The sequence below is a fragment of the Aspergillus tanneri genome (genome assembly GCF_003426965.1).
Source record: "Aspergillus tanneri strain NIH1004 chromosome Unknown AapTan_2_pilon_pilon_pilon, whole genome shotgun sequence".
In the NCBI taxonomy this organism is placed as follows: domain Eukaryota; kingdom Fungi; phylum Ascomycota; class Eurotiomycetes; order Eurotiales; family Aspergillaceae; genus Aspergillus; species Aspergillus tanneri.
The window spans coordinates 4,000,699-4,022,689 of record NW_022984629.1 but is presented as its reverse complement, the minus strand read 5'-3'; the positions used below and the strand labels follow the sequence as shown (position 1 = coordinate 4,022,689).

Below are 21,991 nucleotides of genomic sequence, written 5' to 3'. Positions count from 1 at the left end.
GTTGGCGTGTACTAGTCGACACACCTGTATCGCAGCTTTCCTATACCGAAACATGTAAAAGCTCTTCCTACGAGTCCTTTACACTTATGAAGGATCTGTGCCTGCTTCGGAGAGATGACAACGTAGGTAATTATATCACGTCCGCTCGGAACTACGAGACCGATGAGACCGATGTTGCAAGTCGCGAAAATGAAATTTACGAGAATGGGCACTGACCGCCTGCCCATTCTACACACCCGAAGGGCAGAATCAATGAAGGCGGTCACGCAAAACGCCGAAGCCCTAGCTAGGGGTTGAACGTTACTGGATTCTCTGCTTTATCTCGAAGATTCAATGAACTGGATATCTCCAGCAGGGATTGGAATAAACGTGGTAAAATGAGATTAATGATGCTCAACTTTGCCTCTGTAAGCAAGGACTTATCGTTGTGGTGGGTGACTTCTACCAAACGATCATATAGCTCGTGCAAATATATATATACCTGGTAGCCCATCCAAGAGATGCCGGAGGTATCATTTGGAGGACCCACAAGATAAAAGAGCAAATGTCCCTAACCATAGCGAAGATGTTCTTTCCGCTAAGTAGTGATCTGTAAAGACGGGGAAATAAAGGAACGGCTGTTCTTTATCAGGGTGCGTCACGATAGCGTATAGGAGAACAACCAGAGGCCAAGGAATAGTCTATGTCAGAGTTTCTGATGCAGAGGGGTATGACAAACAATTTTCAACTATTGAAGGTGCGGGAAATCGTTCTAATGGTAATGTCCCTAGGACTAGATGGTCCGCAACGATATGGGCAACAGGCCTGATTCTCCGAATCTAATGAATGTACTCCGTCTTTATAGGCCGAAACAGATCCGATGCTTTGATCGGCTTCTCCACGGGTCGAGATCATTTGGCATAGATGGGAAGGTTCTCTTAGCCAAGATACTCAGTAGTTCCGTCAATTAGCCACCAAATATGCTGCCAAGCCAATTAGATCTGGTATCGGGCCATATAAAATCTCATACAAAGAACAGCAGTTGGTGGCTGAATCCGAGAATATCGGTGATTTTTTTGACATCAACATTCTATACAAGGGCAGATGATTATCCCATCCCCTCCGTAGAATAATTCTATACAAGGTATCTCACAGGTGGTGTTGTCCAAACATGCCAGAACAGGGAACGGGGACAGGATGAGGCCGCCATAAAACGGAGTAGTAGGCACCGTGTGCTCGAAAATTTACCATCCATCGACTCTCCTCATCGTGACGTGCAAACCGTCCACTGGTTTGACAGAAAACCCTCCCCCAGACAGCTTGATAGACTTCTCGTCCTGCATGGCCTCGTTAACCAAGGCAAACTCGAATCGTCCTACCAAGGCTGCCACCATCAACGCCATCTCGGCACGCGCAAACTCCCCCCCGATGCACATCCGGGGCCCATGATTAAAGCTCATATTGGCGTATTTACTGCACGCACCACCCGTGGCATCCAGATGGAGTTTCTTCCCGTCCTTTTCCGTAGGCGAGGATGATAGCCATCGCTCCGGGCGGAAGTCACGAGCATCAGCACCCCAAAGCCGCTCGTCGCGGTTGGTCCCAACAATGGTCAAAATAATCTTGGTGCCGTGCGGGATGAACTGGCCTTGCAGGGTGGTATCATGAGCGGCCTCGCGCGCGGTCAGCGGAATCGGAGGCCAGTAGCGAAGGACTTCGTTACAGAAGACGGTCAACCACACGGCGCGATCGAGAAGCGTCTCTGCCATGGCGAGGTTGCTGGTCTCCCCCGCGTCGCCATCCAACCCCCCGGGCAGGAGCTCGCGGATTTCGGCGCGGAGGCGGATTTGGTATTCTGGATACCGGCATAACATATAGATCGCCCAAGTGATGGCCACAGAGACGGTTTCGTGACCCGCGGCGAGGAATGTCATCATCTGGTCGACTGCGGCCGCTTCATCGAGTGCGGCGCCGCTTCGGCGGAGAATATGACTCAACAAGTCCGTCCGCGAGGTATCCTTGCGCGCGATCTCTTCGCGCTGGGCGTGAACGAGCTGGCGACAGGTCTCTCGCACGCGGTCCACGGCACGCATAATCTCACGGTTCTGTTGGATGGGGATGCGCCGAACCACCCAGGCAGGGATGACGAGCTTCAGGAGTGAGAAGAACTGGAAGAGACGAGTAGGCTCAAAGACCTGGCGGTAAGCCCTGTTTAAGGGGGTATTCGGGTCACGGATGGCGCCAAAATCTAAGCCCAGGGCTGCAAGCGTAATGACGTCGAGGGCAGCGCGAGAGGCCCATTCCCCAATCTCCACTCCTTCCTCCCCATCGGCCAGAGTGCTGTTGACCGCAGTGAGTGCCGCTGTGACCTCTTGCGCCTTACTCCAAAACACGGGATACAAGGCCCGAATGTTCTTGCTCGAAAAGGAGGGGAGAAGCATCTTTCGCTGGTGTTTGTGTTCGTCACCGTCCGTCAGAACGAGGCCGCGCCCCAGCAGGTCGCCAGCCACGAGCGCGGCTTGCCGAGATTTCGGAAAGTCATAGTTCCTGGTACAAACTTCGGCCAGGGCTTCCGGTGAGGTGACTACAATCCGCTCGCTGTTGAGGATACCCAAGTACCGGAACATATGCTTGTGGGGGGTTGAGTTGAGCCTGGATGCATCGGACACTTTGTCAGCTTTTCATGCTGTCGAGATTGTGCGCTCTAGGTATGACGTACCAGTCACTCGCTGGGAAACCATTGCCCTCGGTGTAGATGCGTTTGGCCTGCCCGTTCCACCAGCTACCCCTCTGGATCGTCGATACTCAGCTCTTGTCCTAGGCTGCAGGGGAGAGAAAAAAAAAAAAAAAAGGGGGGGGAGGGTACCTCGGGACCGGGAAGATGTCTTAACGGTGAAAACCATCGGTGATAAACCAAAACGTGGTAACATAATGCGAGAAAAGCGCACAGGACCCAGAGGGCAATGTATGTTGTGAGATAGCTTGCCGGAAAGCGTGAGGATGGCGGTAGTAGACGCAGCAAACCATAGGATTCCACCGCTGCAAGAACCAAAATACGTTGAAACGGAGTAAATCTCATAATGAATGACTTTTTTTTCCCACCGCTCTGACTGGCAGGGGCAAACTGATGGGTAAGGCAATGCAACTATAGTCTTTTTGTCCGTGGTAAGAGCTTAATGTCAGCATGTCAGCTGCGTCCGTCAGACACGCACATTCCTACATTCATCGGGTCCCAGGTCTACATAACCATCGAATGAGGAACATGAGTAATGAGCGTGAAAGTGACTTAGGCTTTAGACAGATTGTATATTTGATTTTTAACTGTACCTATACTCGGTAAACTAATTTCTCTCCTCGCACCTCGCCTCGTCTGATCAAACTAACCCCGTCAGAGATGGCCTTCAGCCCACCGTCGCAAATCTTTGGTGGATGAGATCGAATTTTCCCCTCATGTAGTAATTTCTGGAGCCCCAGAAAAATTGGCCTTCCAAAGTCGCGTAGCGTAGAATCACCCTCTCTTCCGTACGGCGCCGGCCACGAACATCCGCGGCCAGTGATAGCAGTGGCGAGGATCCAGTCGGGCTTAACGACCTTGCGTGTTGCAGCGCGTTCGGGGTAGGGGTCCAAGGCGACATAGCGGCCACCTGCACGACCTATGGCAGCGTAGCAGATCCTAGTGGACTGTTCTTGGGTAATGCAGTCCATCGCATAGGCAAGTGTGTTCCCCGTGTAGCGGCGGATCTCTTCCCCACAAGTGGGTGACTTATAATCGAAGGCTGCTTCAGCACCGTAGGACTTGACGAACTCAAAGCGCTGGGGGGAGCAAGTAGTGATAGGGTGTAGCCCGCAGCTGGATTGTTGTTAATTAAATAGTCGTGAAGAGAAGGGGGGGCTCAAACGCACAGCTTAACTAATTGGATGGCCATGGTGCCGGTGCTCGTACTTCCTCCATAGATAAGCACTGGGAAAGGCTCTACAGCTGGCTTTTCCAGTAGTAGGGGCGAAATACCCAGGCTATGGAAGAGAGCCATACATCCGGAAGCCAGCGCGGTCCCAAGACAAGCCGCATTTTCGAGCGGTAGAGTGAACTCCGGAATTCGCAGCGTCATGTCTCCAAGCAATGAGACATACTCTGCGAAAGCACCGCCTCGTGGATTGGCCCGGTTCATACCATCTGCGCTGCCACAGACTAAGTCACCGACAGCGAGATGAGAAATGTTGGCTCCAACGGCGACAACTCTCCCGGCACAGTCAAACCCAAAGATTGCCCCAGGTGTAACAAAGTCGCCAATCATCTTAGTATCTACCGGGTTAAGAGCGACAGCTGACGTTTTAATGATGACCGAGTCGGGATCAAGCTCTGCTACTGGTGCATTGTGGGAGAGAATGAACTCTCCGTTGGGGCCTGCCGTTAGGGCACGTTGCGCGGACGGTAAAGTGGTGATGGCTACCATAGTTGCTGCTGGCAAAAAAAAAAAAAAGACCGTATGGGATGGTATGTACAAAGAAAATAGTGAAATGGTATCTGAGGAGATAGAGATCTGGGTAGCTTAAATATGTCAGATTGTCAGACAGCACCTTGTTAGTCACAACCGGATGACCGCGTGGAAAGCAACTTGGTGTCCATATATTGGACCACTCCTGGTGTACCAATGGGGCTGTAACTACTTATGACACTGTCACAAACCTACAATCTTCTGACTACCTTAGCGGTGCTGAAATTCCTGCTACTACATCATGGGCTCGATCAGCGCCCCAGTTGTAACCCTGGACTATACACTCCGCGATCTTTATGCCATTGACAATCCTAATGTTGGCGACTTAGTCTTCGTCTATGCAATTCCTTCCCCCCATGGACCATTGACGGAAGCTCTTCCCCAATCGAAAACCTTCCCCATCCAGGGCCCTCTGGCCACCTTCATTAGTCTCGACGTGGCAGCCCGAAGTTGCCTCCTAGTCGGCCCAGAGTCGTACGGGTTCGTGACTGGGAACTCGCCACTGATATTGTTCGACATCGACACACCACAGGCTAAGTCCTGCCCAAGCTATCACGACGCCGCAGCAAGGGTTTTCAATGCCCTGTCTCCGGCCCAGCGACCGCAGCTCTCGTTTGTGCGCGGACCAGCCGATATTACGGTGCGCGGGGACGACAAACAATTCGTAGTCCTGCATCCCATGGATGGTCTGCTCCACTTGCCACACACTGTCGACCCCTATCAGCACTATGATTTACAATCCAAGGTGGGACTTGCTATGTTGGAGGGCGTTCCTACACCACGCACCGAGATTGTGAAAACACAGTTGCATCCCAGTAAGCTTGGAAACCCCGATTTGGTTCGCCGGGAAGTGGACCGTATGTTGGACGTAATCCAACAGCATGAGTTACCATTTGTCCTCAAGTTTCCTCAAGCTTTCGCCGGACAAGGTGTTTTCATCGTGCAAGATAAGGTGGACCTCGAGAAGACAGTCAGCGTCCTCCGTCCTGAGATCGAGAAATTGATCCTTCAGCTCACAGAGTCCAATCCATCCCTTGCAACAAATGGCATTATAATACAGGAACATATACCGACTGACACTTGCGAGGGTGTCAATTTCTTTGTGACCAAGTCTGGAAGACCAGTCTTCCTGGGCGTCGGCCGACAACAAATGAGCGAGAAGCACCAATGGTACGGCAGCCGCATCTCGTATGCCGATCAAGTTGAAGCGGGAAGGAAACATGCATCGATAGTCGAGACCGTTGCGCGGGCCCTACACGAGCGTGGGTACTTCGGTCCATGCGGCATTGATGTGATCCAGGCCAACGATGGACAGCAGCTTGTCATTGATCTGAACCCAAGAGTCACGGCAAGCTATCAGTTACCATTGCTGAAGAGGCATTTTTACGAGCGATTGGGATTCAGCGAGGCAGTACTATACTTTCCGTTAGGGTTGACGTGCAACCGTGAGACGTTTGAGGAACAGTTCGCAGATGAGCTCCTGGCTGGAAGGATTGTCGTCTGCGGCTGGTGTGAGAGTCGAGGAGGGCCTCTGGGAATGTTTCGGTTTAGCCTAACGTCGTTGGTATTGGCTGGGAGGACCGAAGAGGATTTGGAAGATCTGATAAGCCGAGTAAATGAGTACAAGATCCATAAGTAGCAGTGTTCCAATTCAATGATGATTATGGCCTGGGCTCTCTGTTACCATTCATGGCATGTCAATGGGTTGCTACGAATTAGGTCGTGAATATTAAAAAGGAGCTAGCTCTATGGCAAGCGAGTATTCTCATACCTGCTTCTAAGTCTGTAGAGTGCCAGAAACTTATATACATACAGTATCCCATGGACACTTGTGTTCCCAGGAACCCAATGCTATATCGGACAGATTCCGTTCTCATCCCACATCTCACTGCCAACTCCCAGCCTCGACACAAACAGATTATCCGGGTCTACTAGCTGTTTGATTTCCAGTAGCCTCTTATAGTTCTTGCCCCAAAACGCGCTCTGGAACCCTGGTTGATAGGCATTTGCCTCATTGCAATATGCCGCCATTGGCCCGGGCTCAAGCGATTCTAGCAGCGGCATGTCCTCCAAAGTTAGTTTGCGGGAAACGGTTTGCTGGTTAGCGAGACTGTCGCTGGCTGACAATAAGCGGGTGAAAAGCAAGTGTATAGCTGTATCGCGCCAGGCAGGGTTCAGGGCACTGCTGGTGCGGTTTCTGTTTTTGGTCGCTTGGCCTCCTGCCACTATGTTGCCCATAATGTACTCATCCTGTTCGAGCCGCAGCTGCGACAAGGTATGGGAGAGTCTGGCTGCCGCAGGATGTGGCTGGGCAAAGAATGAGCGAGACAACAGTCGGGATCCAAGGAGGACCAAAGCGCCATCACTGTCCGCGCCTGAGAACGTGTATAAAAGAAGCCCGGTAATGCTAGGTACAGGGATCACCTTCACAGCAAGTGGAACAGCCGTGGCATTCCGGATATCGCCCAGCATATCGCTGATAGTGCGTTGAACAACTTGTGCGTCTTTCTGGCCGACAAAGTAAAGGTACAATCGGAACGAAGCAATGGTACTGTTGCTAGCGGACGATGATACACTAGCATACGGGGTAATATAATAGTACCCAGTCGCGCCTTGCTCATTGATTCCCACAACATGCCGGTGACAGGCTTCCACGCCAGCCCAAAACCGAGGATCTGGGGATGTCGTGTTGTATTCTATGACCGCCACGGTGACTGGATAATCTGGATATGTGCGAATAGTGGCATTGAGAATGACACCCCAAGTACCCCCTCCTCCTCCGCGGAGAGCCCAGAACAGATCTTGATGTTGATGTGCATTGGCAGTGATGATGGAGCCCTATTCGCCAAGTGTTAGCCTGAGGTAAATCGCTAATAAGGGTTCGAGTTACGGACTTACATTTGCTGTCACGACCGTGAACTCTATAGCATTATCAGAGGCCATCCCGGCCTTGTATCCCAGAATTCCATGTCCACCTCCTTGAAGAAACCCTCCAACCACGCCAACTGTGCTGGATGATCCTCCTGGGATAGTTACTCCCTTAGCGTTCAAAGCCGTATAAGCACTATGCATTTGAACCCCGGCGGCAACTGTAGCTGCGGGAATCCCTGACGGAGGATCAATGTCTTCAGGCACCTGAGGCACGAAGGAGTCCTGAATCTGAATGTTGTCGAGGTTATGGACGTTGATCTGTAGTGAGTTTGGCGCACTTGATCGCCCCATGAAACTGTGTCCAGTGTTGCGAATTGTAATTTTGATGTTATGCTGCGCGGCAAATCGCACAGCAGCCTGGACGTGAGCAGCTGACTGCGCGATCACAGCGTAGGGAGAGATGCGCCCTTGGCTACAGGGTGTTTGTCTGGGTGTCTCCAGGTAGCATTCTTCATCGTGAGTAGGCCATGCTGACCAATTCTCCCACTGCAGCGCACCTAGTAACCAGTAAGTCATGCGTTCTTCTGCTTTGATACGGGACAGTACTTGGCTGGTTTGACAGGTACGACGAATTACTGCTCTGAGACTGCAAATAACGGCAGGCACTTTCATTGTAGTCCGGGTCGTGACAGATGGCTGCAATTGGCCTCAATTTTTGCAGGTTTCCATCAACCGAAGTATTCAACCGATTCCAGGCCGCAAGAGACGGCCAGCATGGATCAGAAGGCTGGCAGTGACACTGCAACTTTGCAGTGACGGCTGTAGGCAAAATCGCCGTAAGGAAAAGCCGCATTTTCCCAGAGATAAGGCGATGCTATGCTTCAGAACACTACTCGTTCTGCTACTCGTTCTGCGCCTAGGATGAGAGAGGCTATCCAATTGCATTTAGCAATGATAGCTGCAAGGTCCAAAGAGGCTGTGGCGTAGTAGTGTAGGCACCATCTACCCAGAAGAGGCAATCATCGCCGTATCATACGATGTGTCAGAATCTGACATGCTATCTGACATGCTATCTGACATGCTATCTGACATGGTACACAGCGGGTAAAATTGAAGCTGTGGGCAGCTTCCAGACAGCTTCCCATCTCTCAGCAACATTGTGGTGCCCATTGCCAAGCCTTCTTGTCTCTATCCTGCAGCCTGGATGTGTATTTAGTTCGACCACCAAGTAGCCAGATATGAGTTATACGGCTTGTCCTTTATAGTTCCTGGCAAAACTCCACTTAGCTTGCGATAGCAATATCTCATAGTACGAGAGCACCCTATAGCTCTGTCGGCTTCAACTGCATTTTACCAACGATAGTCGTTCTCGAATAAAATGCCTGATTGCAGTCAGAGGATAGTGGTCACAAGAGACTAAAGGAGTATTGCAAGAACTGGCCCATCGAATGCCGTCTCACTATTCAACAGTCAATAATAAGTCCACCGAGCCAGTGGAAGCTTACATACCAGTTTGCCAGTGTAGATTCAAATTTTTAGGTTGGCCAAATCCAAGATTTCTGGCACTCAGCTACAGAAAGACTTCCCAGACGTGCTTCAGACTATTGCGAATGCACCCAGTGGTGCAGTTATGACCACTTGCAATTTTCTCCTACATTCGCTGTGGATATATATCTCTTTAGATAAGGGTCATATGGGGCGTTTACAGTTGAGAGTAAGCAGTAGAATATAGGGCAGGGGTGTGTATAGCGATTACGCTTATTTACCCCCCAGCCCAGGTTCAGGAATTAAGGAGAAGTGCTTAACACGGATGGCGCAGCACATTTGCAAAATCTCATCTTACAGTGTGCTTCCATATTCCCTCCAGACTTTGCAGCTCGTCGTCGAGAAGAGCCTTGTTTATCCCAAGAAGATCGCCAAGAATCTCAACAACTTGCTTGTACTACATGGCTCGGTGAAGATTCTGTTCAGAAATAGCTCTCACCGACAGTTAATTTGAATTGAGTGGCCAAACGGGTAGAGTCATATCATATTTAAGGTATTGAAATATGACAGGTGTCTTCAGTAACCCCCTTATTTGTTCGTTTGTTTGAGTCAACCAATTTACTACACCCAGGACAATGTCCATTGAACAAGTGAAAGCCATACCTATAGTTGCTTTTCTTTTGATAACTGTAAAGCTCTCGTGGAATCTTCTGAAACCCCTTTTCTACAAGCCGCTAGTGCGTATTGTTCAATTTAGGTGCTAGTATAATTTTCTGACTTGAATGGGTTATAGAGGAGTCTTTGTTCCATTCATTGGTGATCACACAGGGCTCATTTAGAGATTGTTAGTATTCCTATAGATCGAATAGTTGCCAGAGATTTGTTGTTGGATCACAGTCTGACATAATAAATTTGCTCGGATCTTTGATATAAATGAATGATATGTGCCTTCAAATTTGCCTCTGCTCCGGCCTTAGACATTTTCAGACCCAAGGTTCCTCTTTAACTTCATGCATACTTCATAGTTGTGGCAGGTTCCTTAAATTTGCCTGAATCTGATAGTTCTCAATCTCCTCTTTTATGGTACCGCATTGTCCAGCCCGACCTTTTGATGTATTTCGACGCTGTGGCTTTGGTTTGCGTTTACTTGTTCTTCCATATACTTTTATGGAAGCAAGACTTAGCTATTCGATATCAGGTTACAACGTTCAATGTAAATTATTTCGCATGTGCCTAAACTCAGCCTGATAATAATTATCTAAACCTATTTACAAGACTGCATCTCTCTATAGCACACCTAGACTAATTAGTAAACTGGCACCAGCTAGTACAGCCACACCATGGCCCTCTAGAGTGCCCTTGCCCTCTAATAAAGTCTGTCAAGAAACATCATTGCCTTATCTGTGAAGCCTATTCGCACCTTACCTGATACGACTTACTCCTGACATTCTGAATTTTACTACAGGCAGGGATCTGCTCCGCTTAATGTGAGGACAGCTCTAGGTTTTAATCTGAGAAAGGAGCCATATTTCCTCCAGTCTCTCTGCCTTATCCTTTGGAGTATCATGTTTCATCGGATCCATCTTACAGCTAATTGACGGCTCACTCAATGCTTCATACACACAAGTGTTAGGGCTCTAAGCGCATCATACCTTCAGCTCGTTGGTGCATCACGTGACTCAAACCCATGCCCCACTCGGGCGTGATCAACGTCTCCACACTTGGCATTCTAGTCCAGGGGAACACCTAATATTGGATGAGCTACCCAACAGATCCTCGTACCTCAGTTTGCTTGTACAACCACCTATCGTGTTATAAGGACTTTGACAAAGCTCTATTAACATTTATTCTAAGCAACTTAACTTCTAAGTCAATACTTCGCTCCAACTCTCTCCTTCCCCTACCATAACCTCCAGGAAGCTCAAATCGACATTAAAGCATCAACAGTGGAGGTGAGTAGAAGCACCAAAGACCCAAGTGAAAGAAATATTCACGTATATGTAAGTATGGCCCCATAGAACATATATACTCAGTATGCTCCTACGAAAGCTGGTTAAACCTCCAGACCGTACATACTTGTGCATGACACCGAACCATCGCATTCTCTTCGAGTCTAGCCCACCTCGCCAGCATGGTTTACATCATGGAAATCTATACCGACGGTGGCTGTAGAGGCAACGGACGACCAGGAGCAATAGGCGCTGCTGCCGCCATTATCAAGAAAAGAAATGGGAGATACGATTCTTGGACAAGATCCCTACCCCTATATCCCGCACCCACAAACCAGCGGGCCGAAATCACAGCCATCATCCTTGCACTGGAGCTAGCCCTGGAAAAGCTGGAAGAGCTAGACACACAGCCATATCTAAATGTCACGATCTATTCGGATTCCAGATATGCGATCGGGTGTATGACAAACTGGATTTACAAGTGGACCAGAAACGGATGGACCAATGCTGCGGGCAACGAGGTTGCGAATCGAGATCTTCTTGAGGAAGCTTCCGATCTTGATGATAGGTTGGATGAGGTGGGAGACGTGAAATATATCTGGATTCCGAGGGAGAAGAATGAGCATGCGGATAGATTATGCAATGAGGATATGGACGACCAATGAGATGAGAGAGGAAATAATCTCCTCGTTGGGAGACCGAGAAAGATTAAGAAGGAAAGAAGGGAAGAAATGCAGGAAAAAGGAACGAAGGATAAGATGGCCCTGCTTAGAACTGTGGATTTGTATTCTCTGTGGAACAGGGCCTGGTAACTCGTGGTTTGTGCTTGGAAATGGAGTAGAGCTCTAATACCCAACGCCAGCGGGTAGCACAGTCCCAAGCCCTAGATCCAATGCGACAAATACAGTTTAGTAGGATAGCCACGGGAAAATGACACGCTGTCCGTCATATGCCACTGTTGTAGTGGAAAGAGTTCGATACGTAATCTAAGATATTCCAAAGTTGTCCGCCAACCGATGCGCAGCACCAGCTCCAACCATGTAAACCAAACTGGCCCTGTATAGTCCTTTCTCCATTGGTACCGGTCACGCATTGACCACTTTGATAGGTGGGATCAAAAATCCTGTCGCCAGGAAAATCATAAACACAATGTATTCCATTAACAGCCCCATAACCACATACGGCGCAATCGATCCGGTCAGCTGGTTCCACTTCGGATCGGACGCCCGGAACACGGGAAGATACAAGTAGGCAATTCGGACGACGAGGAAAGGGATCGCAGCAAACATTCCCTGAAGTGCCTAGAGCAGACCAGAACAGGTTAGAGATGATGCGGTCCATCAATGATGTCCAAGGAGGCAAGATATTTACCGTGCAGCTAGCAGACGATATGCTCTCGCGTTTCCTCCAACAATACCACTGAAAGTATATCAGACCCGCTTCGAAGATGGTGACAAGGATGTACCCCGCCTTCGTTAGTTTAAATCCCAAGGATACATCGTGAGGATCCCAGTAATTTCCCTCAAGGGAGCCACCGGCAATTACGAGGGCGATTCCCGTGATAAAGAGCACTCGGAGAAAGATGAAGGCATTGCGGATCTTCTTGTCGCCTTGAAAGTCTCGGATTACCCTGACAATCTTGTTAATGTCCTGTCGATGCTGATGACCGGGAGAGTAAGCGGGAGAGATATACACGATCAGTAGAAGGCCAAAGGTCGCTGCAATCAGTGGGAAAACACCAGCGTTCAGGAGAACACGTGCAGCAATAATCAGACCCACATCACTTGGATTATTCTGTAAGATAATCACGACAATTCCACAGGTTATACGGACTAGGTGGATTAGCAGATCCGTTGTATAAAGCAGTGTGGGGGACTAACTGATCGAGAACAGCAATAGAATCACCCATGGCACTCGCGGTGCTCCATGACGATGGAAGAGAAGTATGAGTGCGGGAATCACAGCAGGTACCCAGAAAACTATCTGGGCAATACTAGCTTTACTGTGTTCGGTGAGCATGGTGGGTATTGATAGGATACTCGAGTAGCGGGCAGAATTGGTGGTCGAAGGAGGCAAAGCTATATGAATGACCGTGTCTCTTGACCACAGGAAAATCCCTAGGGCTTTTTTACAGCCACCTAGCGTCCGCACCAACAGGCAGCAATTGAAAGGGCTAACAGTATCAACAATGAACCTTGGTTTTAGGCAACACTGTCTTGTTAGCGGTCTGACACCCAGCCCTGGAACCCTGCTAGCTTCAAGGATGTCAGACTACTGCATGCTATGGGGTAGTGCCATGAAGAGTACTGCGTCAAAAGTTCCCATGAAGTGATCTGCGATCTCAGGGGGTTTCTTTACGTAATTTTTAGAATGCCGTGGATGTTCCTCTTCGTTGTGCCTCCCCATCGCAGGTAAACCGTAGTTGCCAGGTCGTTGACTCCAGGCGCTGCGCGTAGGAGCACCGTGTAGCGTTACATACATCTGAATAGTTCCCACACCAATTTCTCCACCACACTACGATAGAATATGCTCCTGCAGCGTCTAACACACTGGCACATGATAGTAAAGGAAGAGTCTACCTATACATTCACCGTTGTGACGGTCATATTATTTACGGGCTGATCCTGACCCACCACATTGAGCTGTTCGCGGGCTGCAGCCATCTCTGCTTCGGATGGCATATTGACGATCATTAAGTAGAGGATATTCTGTTTTGAACCTTAGTCGATATCCCAGATCGGAGGCAGGATGATGCGGTATACCTGAGTAATCCGACGCTGCCCTTGCGCCACCCACTCTGCTTGCCGCTGAATCTGCTGCAACTGCAGGTCATAGGCATCCTGATACTTTTGTACATAGTCCCGTTGCCGTTCCGGGGAAAGATTCATCATCTGTAGCTGCTGGTGCAGCTGGGCCATGCCCAAGGCCTGTTGTTCTCTCACGGCCTTCTCTTGTGCGGCAAGGGCAGTTTGCATGCGTCCTTTGGTCTTTTCCGGGTTGGGGGTGAGATGCCCCCCAGAGAGGAGACCAAGCAAGCCGCCGTTATTGGCGGGGTGGTTGGGGTCCAGGTATCGGTTCTTGAAGGGCTGGAAGGGAGTGGATAGAACGTCTTCTTTGCTCTCCGTGGCCTAGAGTCGTTACCGGCTGCCGAAAACAATACTACAAAGCGCAACACTTACATAGCGTGCCTGAGCACGTCGGTCGAAGTAATCATTCAGTCGGGTAATTTTATTTCTTTTCTTTTCCTGTTCTCCTGGCGATCGGTTCTTGTCATAATAGTCCGGATAGACTAACGGAGCCACCGTCGCGGGGAGATTCTCTTCGCCCTCAGCGGTTCCGGCCACTGGGTCGCGCAAATTTCTCTTGGCTCGTGCAGCAAACCCCCGGCCACTGGAAGGGGGAACGGATTTGGATACAATCTGCGTATCATCGACCTTGTCCTTTTGGTCTGCTGCGACTGGGTTGTAGGCCATGAGGAGGCAGCATAGTCCGCGAGGCCGGAAGAACTCATTGTTCACCCGCTCCAAGAACGAGTTGGTTCTGCGGATGGCACCACGGTGTTAGACGGAGAAATTCACGCTGTCCATCATGCCACAGAGCGGGTCAACGTACTTCCACTTGATCTCCGCCTGGGCGATCACGCCAGCAATTACCTGCACGGCCATCGAGACCCCTATGGCTATATTATTTGGGATAAAGCCCGTCCCCGCCGCCGCGACCTGAATCGCGACGAGCCATTTGGATGCTTGAATGGCCTTATTACACGCGCGGATCAAGTCGAGAAAGGCATCGTGGCTGATGCCATACTGCTCCAGAACGGGCGCATATGCCTTGACGAACCCCCTTTCCTTGTTGCCCGGTCGCCGCTGAGGGATCACCACAGGGTAGGGCAGTTGAGGCGGGGCGGCGACCCTGATGGCCGGCTGAGGGTGCGCATGAAGGAATGTATCAACCGCCGATCCCGCATCAGGCGGGGACCGCTCTGATTCAGACCCGGGCTCGGAGTCGGAATCGGTGATTTCGACGCGGCTACTCAGATCCACGGACTTGTAGGAGGGAGGGTGGGAATGACTGTACCGTAACGCCATGGTTGTTCCTCGGCGATGTTCAGGAAAGACACAATCCGCAAGCCGGGCCTCATTAGAAATGGCGGGTTTTAACACTCGCTCCAGCGCGCATTTTAGCGCAACAGATGACGTTAGTCGCTCGGTTTACCATTTTGAGTAAACAGCTCGCAGTGCCTATTTTAGTGCAAGATATGAGCCATATGCCATCGTTAATTGGCAGGACTTCTGAGCAAGGTGCGTCCTGGTCAGCTTGGGGACCGAGCACACATATGGTAACGCTCCCTGTCAGATCGTGGAGGGGGCGAGTGGGGTTCATCAAAAAGCCCGAGGGATAGATATTACGTACCAGAATTATTCCTCCGCCTATCTGGTTATTGACAAGCTCCCCATCCACTGGTTCAGCCGCCCTGTCCCCCGCTCCCGCTCTGGTATGTATCAGGAAAAATGAGAAGGATGGCAGAATGCAGGCGCCCATTGTCAGCCTCACACACACGCAACCTTGGGTGACAGAAGACGGACCACCTCGCGCCCCGGTATCACCATCGTATTGCCTGCAGTCCAGTACGAGTTGGAAGTCGATCACGACCATGTATTGACGCAGGATATTTGAGATTTCGCCCCCATTTCCTGCTACGGAGATGCCGAACGGATTGCATCCGATAAGTCAAGCTGGATTAAGCCTTGCCAAGCTACAGGAGTCCGTTGGAACAAAAGTTTCGCCAATCAGACACTGAGGCCCTCCCTGATCTTCCTGTGGTGGGCGTGTTTGTATATTTGTGCTCCTAGGAATTGTACCAGTCGTGCTGCGTTAGGGTTGCCCCTAAGGGACCCGAGGGCATGCAGACCTTGCCTCGCTGAGGATTCAGCAATTTAAGTAGATGGACGGTTTTAGAATTTACAGAATCTACGGATTCTCAGGTATCTAGGCGGGTATGTAAGGGTACAGGCCAAGCAACTAAAGCAATTCAAGCAAGCTAAGTATTCTAGGCATACGCGGGTAAATAGATACGCCCCCTGAAAAGAAAACGAAAGAAAAAAACTGAAACGCCCCAATTCCTGGATTATGCAACCACGTGGTGTAACTGCTCTATGGACCAGCCACTAGGAACCAAAAATTGCAATAAAATCGTACGCGAATCTGATACGAGCTACGGTACCCTTGCCAGAATGGTCTGATTGTTCCCGGAATGATCTTCTCATACCCTACCACGTGAAGACTCACGATGGTAAGACACTGCCCCCAATGAGCCCCTTATCCTACCAAAAGGGACACTGGAGGAGGGGAAGGGAGGTGTCTGACAGTCTGACAACAGTCTGACAGTGGACTGCCAGCGGCTATCATTGGATCTGTGGGTACCAACCCTCGTTTTCATTGGCGGACTCTGTCACGCACCGACGACCGGCAGGAGCCAGCCCTAACGGGCCGAGGGATCCACCCCCCTGTTTGATAACCTCGCGTGGATTGTTGCCTACTTCCTCTCTTCTCTTGTCGGTAAAAAAACCACCAATCAAACTCGTTAACTTTTGATCCCTTCATAGCCACCCTTGCGTCATCAGTCACAACGCCATTGGCTATCAAGGTTCCATTGTTCCGTCAAAGGGAGCTCAGCCCAAGCTTCCCCTTTGTACATGCTGACCAAGGCTGGCTCATGAGTGTGCACATACCAGGGACTACTCTAGTGTATAGGAGAGAGATGCAACGGGACGATTGGCTTAACATCTACCCGAAAGCGGTCATGCGCAGCAAAATGTTTCAGGTATCATCCACCGTGCTACCCCACCCAAAGGTGTTTCAATCGCCCGAAGGCCAGAGGTGAGCGATCACACCTACCACCCTGCCCGAAGGCAGTCGTTTCTGATTTCTGGCCAATCGACAAAAAACTCTCACGAAGAGGTGCCTCGCTCAGGGATCAGAGCTTGCGGAGTTGCGTAAGGCAACTCCGAGTCCGAGTCCAATGGGTAGAGCCAACCTGACAGGTAATTTACCCTTCCTTCGGTTGACTTGGAGGAACCCTGTAAGGACTCGGGGGGAAGAGCTTTTACATGTCTCGCTATAGGAAAGCTGCGGTACTGGTGTATCGTCTACACGCCAACCATCATATAGGTCAGAGGAGCTTAGAGAATGGCGATATATTCGACGATCTGATAGGATTCCTTATTCTTGGTTATCCTAGAAGAATAAGGACTGCACGCCCCTCTTCATATCTACTGCTTCTGGGACTGGTTCTGACTAATTCATGGATCCACCAGCGTCAGAATATGGCCTCAGATTAGCCTAATCCTTTACAGGGCCAAAGAAGAAATTAGGAAGGACAGGTACGACAAGGAATATCTGCACGGTGAGCATGGTCTGAGTAGTCTTTTATATATAGATGTAATGCGAGAGCCGCTTTGCTGCACCACGTGGCTAGATCGGAAGCAGTGCCTTGTGGACTACATCAAGAGTGAGCCGCGCCGATGGATAAGTCTCCCAGGGAGGGAATTGTGGGTGATGATGATTGGTCTCATCTGTCCGACCGCGCTTCTCGTCGACGGATTCAGAACCGACTGTCGCAGCGAAGACGACGTAGGTGTAAGTCTCCCGTCAAACCCTTGTGCATCTCTGCTCTGATGCAAGCCCGGGTAGTGCAGAAGGAAAAAGCAACCCAGCAGCAGGTTGAATCGGAGCCACCAACCATGGCTGGTGCGGAGAATGCTGTCCAAGATTCAAGCACGTCGCTGCAGCTGGAGGCTGATATGGGTTGCGCGGAGAACGTTGCTGCCCACTCAACCTCAGCCCTCGACGATCAACCACGGACTCCGGCGACACTTATGGACCAGCTGGACCCAGAAACTTTGTGGCCTGATGACTTTCTGCTGAGTCACCAAGCCAGCATAGACGATGTAACCGAACTCATGGGTCTAAAATACTACGATGCATTTAATGCCCATAAGGGCAGGTTACCACCCGTCGGAGAAACCAGAATGTCGCGTTCGAGCGAGACAGAAGGATGCGAGAAATCCCAGACGCACCAGGTTACGTGTCTGCCGGAGGCGCAAGAGCCGAATGCGAGACATGAGGTTGACGGTCTTTGTCTCCCAGTTACTTCTGAAGCCGCCGCCCAGCGGCCCTTGTCTCTTAGACATTATCCGCTCGACCTGTGCAACTGTTGTGGCCGGGCCCACTCTGAGCAGATCACCGCTCAATCGATATCAAATAAGGTCGATGACAAGCACTACGCGAAAGTCTCGGTCGAGCATAGGAAGTCGGCTGCGGTGCGGGGGACGTCCAACCCACTCGATACGGGTGAGCTCTGCACCGCAAGTGGATCCACAAGCTTGCATTTGGCCGTGCGTTCGGATCATGTCTCAATAGTCCGGTTACTACTTGGATCTGGCCTTGATCCTGATTCTAAGGACACGGACGGGCGTTCGCCACTCCATCTAGCTACCACGAGTGGGAACCAAGTCCTGGTGCATATGTTGTTGGAGCATGAGGCCGGTCCTGATTTGTGTGATCAATGGGGACGTACACCATTACATTATGCTGCGATGAGCGGTGATACCCGCACAGTTCGAGTCCTCTTGCAATATGGTGCCGATGCCAATATCCGTGACAGCACTGGGCATAATGGTCTTCATTTGGCGGTTCTGGGTGGCCATGAAGAGGTCGTACGCTTGTTGTTGCAGCGAGGGGTGGACATGCGATCTCGAGTGGCACTTTAAATGTTTTCATTGTCTTCTCTTTATCATGGAATGGATATATCCGCACACTCACTGTGACGGGAACTGATCTACATCTGAATGTGCGATGACGCTACTGCACGGTCATCTGTCTGACCACAGGTGGTGTGATATCCAGCAGCCTTTCCCTTCGATGCTTCAGAGGCCTCCAACCTTTTGAGCCAAACAGATTAACTTTCCCATGTGAATTGCTGCCCCTTTCTTACATTCCTCGTGGGCGTCCGCCAAAGTCCGCGCCAGCCAAGTGGCTTCTTTAGAGTCTCGAGAAAATTGCTTGCTGGCAAATTCCGTCAACGTTTGGAATGTGCTTCTATTGTCAGTACCAGTCATCTCTCAATCAATCGAGCACCTACACCTCTGTCATCCACCTCCTCATGTACGGTGGGTCCGAGTGATTTTCCACCCTCACATTTGTGAATCCATGCTGTTCAAGGACACCTGGAATCGTTAAGCGCCATCTGCAGCAGATGCTGTTAGCAGTTCATGGATCTCCAAAATTCGATTGGGAAGTGAAGCATGTACTCGTTCCCCTTTCGGCGCTCCTTCGGTCCGATGGTCATCCACTGCAGGAGTTCTGCGATTGCAGTTTTCGGGGTCGATTCGTCCACAGTTACGATATTGTTATCAAAATTGTTCATCTCTTCCCACTGGAGCCAGCCACCTGGCTCTATTTGTTGAGCGCAGACCCGTCAGAAACTATCTCGAAATTCAGCGAAATGGCCTAAAGCAAGGAACACATACTCAGCAGCAGTGACAAGTTCTCAACCAAGGCTGGTACATCCTCATTGTTGATGCCAATCATGACCAGCCGCAAATGCACCAAATCAAATTGCCCACGCAGCTCCGAAGGTGGTGGCTCGATGGCATTCCACCGCCGAAAATGGATGTTATCGGTCACCCATCCTGCCGGCGGGCATTGGGTAATGTCGATATCAAACCCGTCCATGCGGATGGACTCTTTTTGCTGCTCAGAGTGCAGTTGAGCAAGCCAAAGCCTGTTTCGGTAAGATTAAATTATTATATATAACTTATCGGAGCTCTCTTGTGTCACATATACAAACCCCGTTCCTGTGCCTACATCAGCCACATGGCCATTTGCTGGAAGTGGCGGGATAGTGGGATGGATGATATATCCCAAGGAGTCCTTCCATAAATAAGATTGAAGGTTGAGGCTATTGGAATCAGCAGAGGCTCAGTAGACGGGGCACAGTGAACAAACCGGCAGGAGGCTTGGAAGTCTCGTTGGAGGATGTAGGGATCTTGTTCTGTCATTTTGCTATCGCCTAATCTCAATATCGGTAGTCCTTATAAATATTTTTTTTATTTTTCTTCTTTCCTTTTTTTTTTTTTCCCTCTCTCTCTCTATTTTCTACCTTCTTCATTTGTTGTCTAATTTATATTTTACATCCCTATATCATGACCACTAGAAGATGACCTGGCTTTCTTAGCCTTCAATTCAATATCCACCCCCGTTGGAATGAAGGTGTATGCGAATACCGAGGTCAGAAATAATCCCACAGACAAAAATGGGTGACGCTGCTGCCTGGTGGACCTTGGGTTAATCTGACAACTTCGGGAAGAGATGCCCCAGATATCAGACTGTCAGCATAAGACCCAGCATCTGAGAATGACTGCTGACCACAAGCATGGACTACCGGGTGCATATACCGTGTCAGTGTTTCATATACTCGTCGTCAGATACTTACCCCGAACAGAACTGCAGGCTTAGGCAGTCAACCTAGTTCTACATTGTCTTCATGGGTCCCGAATCTATCGTCCTTGCATTGGCACACTTGCTTCTGGCAAGTACACTGCTCTATCTCTATTCCCGCCTCCGCCTCCATCTGACCCGGTCAAAGACCAAGAAAGCACACGGATGCCTCCCACCAGCTCAATATAAGCAGTGGGAAAATGTGATCGGCATCCAATACTTCCTCAAGCGTATTCAAGTTGCCAAAAGCGATCGCCTTCTACAGGATGGATTGAACCGGTACAAGCAATATGGCAATACGTATTCGGTCTCGACGATGGGGTCAACAATCTACCTCACTATTGAGCCCGAGAATGTGAAGGCTGTTCTGTCGACTCATTTTGAAGACTATATTCTGGGATCGCGACTGAAAGCTTTTGGGCCATTGCTAGGGAGTGGCATTTTCACTACAGACGGGAGTCAGTGGCAGGTGAGGAAGTACATACGTCCAGTTCATGTCACAACCCTAGCTAATATCCCCAAGCATTCCCGGGCGATGATCCGACCCACCTTCAAGAAAGCCCAGTTGCTTGACCTCAGCCTCATTGAGACGCATGTGCAACATCTGATTTCCCACATCCCGCGAAAGACCACTGTCGACTTACAGCCTCTTTTCTTCCAGCTAACCATCGACTCGGTGACTGAATTCCTCCTAGGCGAATCCGTGAACAGCCTCGGCACGGACGTTCAAACCAAGTCGGATGACTTTGGGACTCAGTTCGATTTGGCGCAAGATGGACTGACCACGCGCTTCCGGTTAGGCCCATTGCGAGGGCTCTACCGAAACAAGCTATTCTCACAGGCTTGTCGTTTCTGTCATAGCTACGTGGATCAATATGTGAAACGGGCGCTGGACCGACGCCAAAGGGGCACACTTGATGCGGAGAAAGAGAATAACGTTTCCTACGTGTTTTTAGATGAGCTGGCCAAAGAGACCGACGATCCTTTGGTCCTCCGTAACGAACTGATGAATATTTTGCTAGCAGGCAGAGACACGACTGCCAGTCTACTGAGCAACCTGTTCGTGATACTGTCTAAGCGGCCCGACCTGTGGAAAAGGCTCCAGGAGGAGGTGCAAGGTCTCCAGGGAAAACGCCCAACATACGATACGCTCAGAGGGCTTAGCTTCCTTCGTCATTTACTCAACGAATGTAAGTTATCCGCTCCTTCATTCCACCATCGCTGCTGCTCTACGTGTCGTCCACCATGAGTCATACGCGAACCAAAGTTAATGAGGCTCATGAAGCACTTCGCCTTCACCCTGTCATTCCCGGTAATGGTCGAGAATCTCTCAGAGATACCATCCTCCCTGTTGGCGGCGGGCCAGACGGGAAAAGCCCAATATTCATTCCACGGGGTGCGCGTGTTGCCTACACTGTATACGCCATGCACCGCCGCGAAGATATTTTCGGGCCTGACGCTGAGGAGTTTAACCCCGACCGCTGGCACACGATCCGGCCCGGATGGGGCTATTTACCCTTTAATGGCGGGCCGCGGATCTGTGCTGGACAACAATATGCCTTAACCGTGGCAGAATATACAATTGTCCGGCTTGTGCAAACGTTTACAGAGATTGAGGATTGTGGGGGCCAGGAGTGGAATGGAAAGATAAGGTTGACAATGTGTAGCCTAGATGGAACTAAGGTGCGATTGTCATGATCTACTACATTC

The 21,991-nt window shown here is 50.2% G+C and overlaps 8 protein-coding genes across 8 annotated transcripts; 4 read left to right on the top strand and 4 right to left on the bottom strand.

The window, feature by feature from the left end:
- Positions 1 to 1,223: 1,223 nt before the first annotated feature.
- Positions 1,224 to 4,433, bottom strand: ATNIH1004_001273 (uncharacterized protein; the record flags this gene model as incomplete). The annotated part of the gene is made up of 5 exons (XM_033565973.1): positions 1,224 to 2,631; positions 2,699 to 2,769; positions 3,192 to 3,217; positions 3,522 to 3,829; positions 3,883 to 4,433. The coding sequence occupies 5 exons, from the start codon at positions 4,431 to 4,433 to the stop codon at positions 1,224 to 1,226; spliced, it is 2,364 nt and encodes a 787-aa protein (XP_033431730.1).
- A 283-nt stretch (positions 4,434 to 4,716) lies between these two features.
- ATNIH1004_001272 (uncharacterized protein) lies at positions 4,717 to 6,114 on the top strand (the record flags this gene model as incomplete). The annotated part of the gene is made up of 1 exon (XM_033565972.1): positions 4,717 to 6,114. One exon carries the CDS (start codon positions 4,717 to 4,719, stop codon positions 6,112 to 6,114), a length of 1,398 nt encoding a protein of 465 aa, XP_033431729.1.
- Positions 6,115 to 6,326: 212 nt separating this feature from the next.
- On the bottom strand, positions 6,327 to 8,199 carry ATNIH1004_001271 (uncharacterized protein; the record flags this gene model as incomplete). The annotated part of the gene is made up of 3 exons (XM_033565971.1): positions 6,327 to 7,313; positions 7,374 to 7,903; positions 7,953 to 8,199. 3 exons carry the CDS (start codon positions 8,197 to 8,199, stop codon positions 6,327 to 6,329), a joined length of 1,764 nt encoding a protein of 587 aa, XP_033431728.1.
- A 2,763-nt stretch (positions 8,200 to 10,962) lies between these two features.
- ATNIH1004_001270 (uncharacterized protein) lies at positions 10,963 to 11,445 on the top strand (the record flags this gene model as incomplete). Its single annotated transcript, XM_033565970.1, has 1 exon — positions 10,963 to 11,445. One exon carries the CDS (start codon positions 10,963 to 10,965, stop codon positions 11,443 to 11,445), a length of 483 nt encoding a protein of 160 aa, XP_033431727.1.
- Positions 11,446 to 11,865: 420 nt separating this feature from the next.
- On the bottom strand, positions 11,866 to 14,868 carry ATNIH1004_001269 (uncharacterized protein; the record flags this gene model as incomplete). The annotated part of the gene is made up of 6 exons (XM_033565969.1): positions 11,866 to 12,081; positions 12,152 to 12,574; positions 13,414 to 13,488; positions 13,543 to 13,908; positions 13,960 to 14,320; positions 14,393 to 14,868. 6 exons carry the CDS (start codon positions 14,866 to 14,868, stop codon positions 11,866 to 11,868), a joined length of 1,917 nt encoding a protein of 638 aa, XP_033431726.1.
- A 2,436-nt stretch (positions 14,869 to 17,304) lies between these two features.
- Positions 17,305 to 18,552, top strand: ATNIH1004_001268 (ankyrin repeat domain-containing protein; the record flags this gene model as incomplete). The annotated part of the gene is made up of 1 exon (XM_033565968.1): positions 17,305 to 18,552. One exon carries the CDS (start codon positions 17,305 to 17,307, stop codon positions 18,550 to 18,552), a length of 1,248 nt encoding a protein of 415 aa, XP_033431725.1.
- Positions 18,553 to 18,643: 91 nt separating this feature from the next.
- ATNIH1004_001267 (class I SAM-dependent methyltransferase) lies at positions 18,644 to 19,665 on the bottom strand (the record flags this gene model as incomplete). The annotated part of the gene is made up of 6 exons (XM_033565967.1): positions 18,644 to 18,723; positions 18,777 to 18,877; positions 18,924 to 19,028; positions 19,093 to 19,237; positions 19,312 to 19,565; positions 19,649 to 19,665. The coding sequence occupies 6 exons, from the start codon at positions 19,663 to 19,665 to the stop codon at positions 18,644 to 18,646; spliced, it is 702 nt and encodes a 233-aa protein (XP_033431724.1).
- Positions 19,666 to 20,327: 662 nt separating this feature from the next.
- On the top strand, positions 20,328 to 21,979 carry ATNIH1004_001266 (cytochrome P450; the record flags this gene model as incomplete). The annotated part of the gene is made up of 2 exons (XM_033565966.1): positions 20,328 to 21,471; positions 21,549 to 21,979. 2 exons carry the CDS (start codon positions 20,328 to 20,330, stop codon positions 21,977 to 21,979), a joined length of 1,575 nt encoding a protein of 524 aa, XP_033431723.1.
- Between the last annotated feature and the right edge of the window lie 12 nt (positions 21,980 to 21,991).